Source organism: Hoplias malabaricus, chromosome 4 (genome assembly GCF_029633855.1).
Source record: "Hoplias malabaricus isolate fHopMal1 chromosome 4, fHopMal1.hap1, whole genome shotgun sequence".
NCBI classification, from domain to species: Eukaryota; Metazoa; Chordata; class Actinopteri; order Characiformes; family Erythrinidae; genus Hoplias; species Hoplias malabaricus.
The window spans coordinates 58,569,652-58,576,161 of NC_089803.1; the positions used below are offsets into that span (position 1 = coordinate 58,569,652).

The following is a 6,510-nucleotide window of genomic DNA, read 5'->3' on the forward strand; positions in this document are numbered from 1 at the left end:
GCTTTTATATGAGGTGCTCGTGGAGGCGCGAACTGGTACAGATCAGTGCGTCTGCATTGCGCCGAAACCACTAAACCAAACACTGTCTCTCTCTCTCTCTCTCTCTCTCTCTGTCTCACGTTCTCTTGCTCTAATTTACCCTTTCTTTCGCTTCCTCCTCAACTTCACTTTGTCTGTTTCGTCCCTTTTCCTTCTCGTTCGATCCCTACTCTCTGTCTCTCTCTCTGTCTCTCTCTTTCTCTCTCTCTCTCTCTCTCTCTCTCTCTCTCACACACACACACACACACACACACACACACACACACACACACACATACACACAAACAAACACACGCTGTGCCTTACTTTCTCTTTCCCTCTTGTATTTATGCATGCTCTCTCTCTCTCTCTCTCTCTCTCTCTCTCTCTCTCCTCTCTCTCTCTCTCTCTCTCTCTCTCTCTCTCTCGTGTGAAAACCTGCAGTGTGTTTCACACGATTCCGGAGCTGGAGCTCGCTCGCGCTGCGCTGGTTCCTCCCACGCGTTTCGCGTCTCGGCGCGTCCGCGCTTTTCTGGACTTCACCCAAAACCAGAACACGGAGGGCTTCCTTCCTTTCCCTTTCTGATCCCCAATTCTGCTGATGCGGCAACACGGCCGCTAATGTACCCCACCCCTCCTTCCCTCCCTCCCTCCCTCCCTCTCTCTCTCTCTCTCTCTCTCTTTCTCCTCGGCTGTGCGTTGCTGTCTGGGCAGCGGCAGAAGCGCGTTACGCGGGGAGCGCGGCAAGGCGCAGAAAAACAAGCGCGGATTTGTCGCTGGTGCTGGTCACTTCTGTTCTCACGCTCGCTCGGGATCCGTGTCCGTTCAGTGGGATGCGGGATGGTCAGCAGACCGCGCTGTGGAGATTTGTGCGCAGGACCGCTCAGGAACAGGATGGATTTTTAGCGAAGGAGACACATTACCCACATTCTGCCCGCATCTGAAGAAGGAGAGAAGCTGAGAGAAGCTCGTAACGCACTGAAGCCAAAGTTGGGGGCACGCAGCAGCGAGACCCCCAACACACTGCCATCAACGGACTGCAGTAGGTAGGCGCTAGAACACATAAGCGTGTCTGTAATTACTGTTTATGACCTTAGTTCATGGACCATATTTGTAGGAGTGGGCAGTATGAGCAGATTTGATCTTCTAAGAGCCTTGAAGAACATCGTCCGTGCTTAATGCACAACTACCAGCTTCTTTAAACGATCTCATGATCTGATGATATTCACACACACCGCCAAAACACACTAGAACAGTGCCACAATCAATCACTGGCCTGATCTGTATAGAACATTTCAACCAATCAGAAATTAGGCAAATATGATAATGATACAACCTGATCCTCCTGACCACATCTTCTAAGGTAGAATGATACATGATCTTTGAGCACATCCAGGGATAAGAAATCTATGTATTTGAGACATTTGAACCACTAAATTAGAGGTTGCCATATATTACCATTATGGTGATTATGATGAAAATTATAAACCTGCTCTCAGAATGTACCATAGTAGACCCCATCAGAAGAATACCACCTGAAGGATGTTTCCTTATGAAAGGGGCCTAATTAGTCATTTTTAAATATGAAAAAAATCACCATTCTCGATTTTTGATTCTCACACTAGTGTTCTGGTCATGTATTGTGATATTTTATGCATGCCATATCGCCCACCCCTACACTAAGCTTCCTAAGCTGTGACAGTTCCAGTAAAATGTTGGATTAGTACCTGCAGTGTTCACTTTTGCTGAACTCCTATGTCTGCTGTGATAAGCGAATGCGGATTTTGCAGTCGAATGTGGGCAGCAGCCTGATACTTGAACGCTGGTGCATAACGACTGCGCACCGAGAGAGAGTAGTGTGTGTGTGTGTGTGTGTGTGTGTAGGACTTGAGAAGCTCCTCATCTGCTGCATGTTTTCTTCTTCCTCATGCAGACTAAACCAGAAAAAGCAGGAATTTGTGCTGTTGCCTTCATGTCCATGTCTGGACAAATGTATTTCATTGCTTTTTCACTCCTTCTATATCCAATCAATCACCTTCTTCTCTCCCTCTCTTGTCTCTTTCTCTTCAAATGAGTGGTGACCTCCTGGAGATGATGCAGCACTCGGCTGGAGACTGGAGCTATGGACTGGTGGAAGGCTAGAGAGCGAGGAATCGGTGCAAGAAGCTCAAGCTTAAGCCACAGAGAGAGGAGCAAGGAGAGAAGCTGCATGAACGTGCGCCCGACCTCAGGATCTCCTGCAGCACTGCTGCTCTGAGCTCCACCATGACTGTGGTAGCAGGAGACCACATGGACGAGAGCTCGGCTCTTGCGGGTCACCCACAGGAGTCATACGGTGCAGAGCATGAGGAGCATGAGTGCTGCGAACGTGTTGTCATCAACATCTCGGGCTTGCGCTTTGAGACCCAGCTCAAGACGCTTGCGCAATTCCCAGACACACTGCTGGGCAATCCCAAGAAAAGGATGCGCTACTTTGACCCGCTGAGGAACGAGTATTTCTTCGACAGGAATCGCCCGAGCTTTGATGCCATCCTCTACTACTACCAATCTGGAGGAAGGCTGCGCAGACCCGTCAATGTACCCTTGGATATGTTCTCGGAGGAAATTAAGTTTTATGAGCTTGGTGTAGAGGCCATGGAGAAGTTCAGGGAAGATGAAGGATTCATCCGCGAGGAAGAGCGCCCACTACCAGACAATGAGTTCCAGAGGCAAATCTGGCTCCTGTTTGAGCATCCTGAGAGCTCTGGTCCGGCACGTGGCATTGCCATAGTGTCCGTTATGGTCATACTAATATCCATTGTCATATTTTGCTTGGAGACATTACCAGAGCTTAAGGAGGACCCACAGGGACGGCTACAGACTGTAGGGAACAGCACATTCTTTTACAAACCAAATGTACTCACGGATCCCTTCTTCATCGTGGAGACCCTCTGTATCATCTGGTTCTCCTTTGAGTTGATTGTGAGGTTCTTCGCTTGCCCGAGCAAGGCAGCTTATTTCAAAAACATGATGAACACAATTGACGTGGTGGCCATCATCCCGTACTTCATCACGCTTGGCACTGAGTTGGCAGAGGATCCCGAAGATGGAAGGGAAGTGAAGGGAGGGGGAGAGCAGGCCACATCTCTGGCCATCCTCAGGGTCATCCGTCTGGTCCGGGTGTTCAGGATCTTCAAGCTTTCAAGACACTCAAAAGGGCTGCAGATTTTGGGCCAGACCCTGAAGGCGAGTATGCGTGAGCTGGGCTTGCTTATCTTTTTCCTCTTCATTGGGGTCATCTTATTCTCCAGTGCCGTCTATTTTGCAGAAGCTGAGGAGAAGGAGTCCTTCTTCACAAGCATCCCAGATGCCTTCTGGTGGGCTGTGGTTTCCATGACCACTGTAGGTTATGGGGACATGTACCCTGTGACCATTGGGGGCAAAATTGTGGGTTCCCTGTGCGCCATTGCTGGTGTGCTGACCATTGCGCTCCCAGTGCCTGTGATTGTGTCCAACTTCAACTACTTTTACCACAGAGAGACTGAAGGAGAGGAGCAAGCCCAGCTCCTCAATGTGAGTAATCCTAACATTGCCACAGACTCCAGCTCTAGTCGACGCAGTTCGTCTATCGTGAGCAAGTCGGAGTATGTGGAGATAGATGAGGACATGAATAACAGCATTGACAACTTTAGAGAGGCAAACCTAAGGACTGGGAACTGCACCGTCCTGAACCAGAACTGTGTGAACAAGGGAAAGCTTCTAACAGATGTGTAAAGGCTTCAGTTTCATCTTGGTGAAGCCTCTCAGCTCTACTCAGTGTGTTAACAATACCAGAATGCGTTATTGCATTGCATTTGCTTTACCCTATATTTGCAACAAGGGATTGTTTCTACTGCAGTTTGACTTCAAATAGATTGTCTGTGGGTAAAGAAATGAGAGACTCTATGAGTACCTGCCTTCATACAAATAATTACGCATGGATTTCTAAAAATAAAACTCATTGCGCACAGCATCCAGGACCATGCATCAGACCTTCTAAAGCATCTGCAGATAAGTTACAGTATTCTGCTATGGGGGCTATGGGTTGTTACAACTTGACCTCTGCTGAGCAAGAAATAGATGCACCTTATCATACCAGGAAATGCATGGTGTTCCAGGCCTCACTCTGAGGAGTCACACTGGACAGACGGCACTTTTCTGGAAGACATCTGCAATGCTGCTATTTCTCCCGCAGATGCTAGGACTATTGCCCCACAAGATCCAACTCCATGTGAGACAGCACATGGCTTTTTTGGGAGTTTCTAAGCATGTTCAATTATTCTTTGTTTTTTTGTTTTTTTTTATATATTGGCATGCACAAACATTACCTCATTCATTTCTGTTTTGCTTTGGTTTATGTTTATTTTCCATTTCTTTACGCCCTCAGATTTGTATCTTATTTGGTTTCACCAAAAGTGCAATGGTTATTATTTATTGTTCCTGATATTAGATTATTTAAAAAAAAAACATTTATGAGCTGAATGTTTAATCTTATGGTCGGAACAGTTCATTTATGGAGACCGTGGCATGTCGACTATGAAGAATTGAGGCCTACTCAACTCAGGTACTGTGTATCCTGCTATAACTAATGCATGACATCAGTATTAGCAAAAATGAGATTGGTATATTTGTAGATTAATGAAGGGATATGTCATAAAATATACTTGCGACAATATGCTAAAATAGCTTAGATGTTTTGAAAGACAAATATAACTGCACTCCGAAACAGTATTATCTCTGAAGTTGACAGGGCATGGAGGTGACCACCCACAGGATATAGGGACACTTATGAAAGAAGTTGTAAGTTATGCACCCAACATTTAAAGGTACACTAATTAAGTTTTCCCCCCAGAATTCCTTGATGTCTGCCATTGTCAATGATAATGCAAAGCTATGATTTCATACCTGTGCTGGTTAAATATTGCATATGTTTTTTGTTTGTTTGTTTGTTTGTTTGTTTTGCTTTGGTGCACATAGCATTTGTATGAAAATAAGTATAAACCCATTCACACTCCATCAAGACCTGAATTAGCAATGCACATCTGATAAAAGACGACATTCTCATTTAGTTTTTCAATTTACAGAATATTTATATCTCTGTACGATCAAAGTGTAAAACTATGAGGAAAATATTACTTAGTGTATCTTTAATCTTTCAACAGTGACATTTTTGAAGAATCATACTCTGTATTTGTTGCATATAGTGCCTTTACCCCTCAAACTGACAGAACTGTTAAAAGTGCCTCCATGTACAATAGTAACAGTTTTACTGTGCAGCTCCTTTTAACCTAGTCTATGATGCATAGTCAAGAACCCATTCGAGTATCATTCGGACTCCTGTAGATGATAATAAACAGGAAAACTGCACACAAAAACAGTGTGGGGCATTCATGAAATATTCTAAAATGGATGACATAGTGATTGAAAAATAGGCACAAAAGGAAAAGCAAAAGTAAATTCTCAGCTTTCTCAGATCCACTGTGGGACTGTATTGAAGAATATTTCAGGATATGCCCCTTGGAACCCCTGTAAATAAACCTCAGTAAATGACTCCATCTCAGAAACAGAAAAGGAAATGGTCACCTTTGTACAGAGAAGAATTAGAAAATATCTATTTTTCATCTCTATCGCTATCCATTCAGCTTTGGCTTCTTTCGCGTCATACCATAATGAGCCTTTTTATGTGTTCGTCTACCTCAGTGTGGTCATGTATGGAGTGTTTGTGAAAACCCAGAGGCTTAATATTCAGCTAGGCATGCTCCTAAGCTCATGAACCACAATTTGTTGCATAATTAATTAATTAAGAAAAGTGCTATGACTATAGGAGTCAATGCCCAGTATTAACTGCCAGTTTGTTCTGAAGACTAGACCTAAACCTGACATAAAAGAGATCAGACAATAAAATAGAAGAGTCAGTATATGGTATAAGGATAATACAAAATAAAAGTCAAAAGCATTGGTATTATTTGTGAACAGTACAAACAGAAGGACATATCTATACAGTGAACACTGCCAGGAATATGACCAAACCCCAGAGTTTGTTAATCCACAACAATAAACCATGGGAATCTACAGGGAACCCTTTAAACCTCCTATACCCACAGTGGTGCAGTACACTGCTTTTCAAGAGCAGCCTAAACTCAAGTGTTGTTTCAGTGATACCATAGCTGAGGCAGAAGTGAAAGTAGCTTGGTAACAATTCATTATAAACAGCAATGTAATCATTATTTTCATTGGGTGATTACTGTTTATTTATATATATATATATATATATATATATATATATATATATATATATATGTAATGGAATAATAACTATTTCAAATTTAATTATATACAATCAAAAGTTATCAAGGAGAAAATCTGGTATCTCCATTTCTAAATGTTCCACTTTTTCTAACACCTTTTTTTCCAAAGTTAAAGATGGACAGTAAAATTTATCCAAATTTATTATAAATAAAAACATATTACATT

At 43.3% G+C, this 6,510-nt stretch overlaps 1 protein-coding gene across 2 annotated transcripts; it reads left to right on the top strand.

Moving 5' to 3' along the window:
- Positions 1-771: 771 nt before the first annotated feature.
- Positions 772-6,265, top strand: kcna1b (potassium voltage-gated channel, shaker-related subfamily, member 1b). Of its 2 annotated transcripts, none has more exons than XM_066667829.1 (2): positions 772-1,064; positions 2,094-6,265. In XM_066667829.1, exon 2 carries the CDS (start codon positions 2,284-2,286, stop codon positions 3,769-3,771), a length of 1,488 nt encoding a protein of 495 aa, XP_066523926.1. In that variant the 5' UTR covers positions 772-1,064; positions 2,094-2,283; the 3' UTR covers positions 3,772-6,265. The 2 variants fall into 2 exon arrangements, with proteins under 2 accessions (XP_066523926.1, XP_066523928.1); XM_066667831.1 differs by having other exon boundaries at positions 772-1,060.
- Positions 6,266-6,510: the final 245 nt, after the last annotated feature.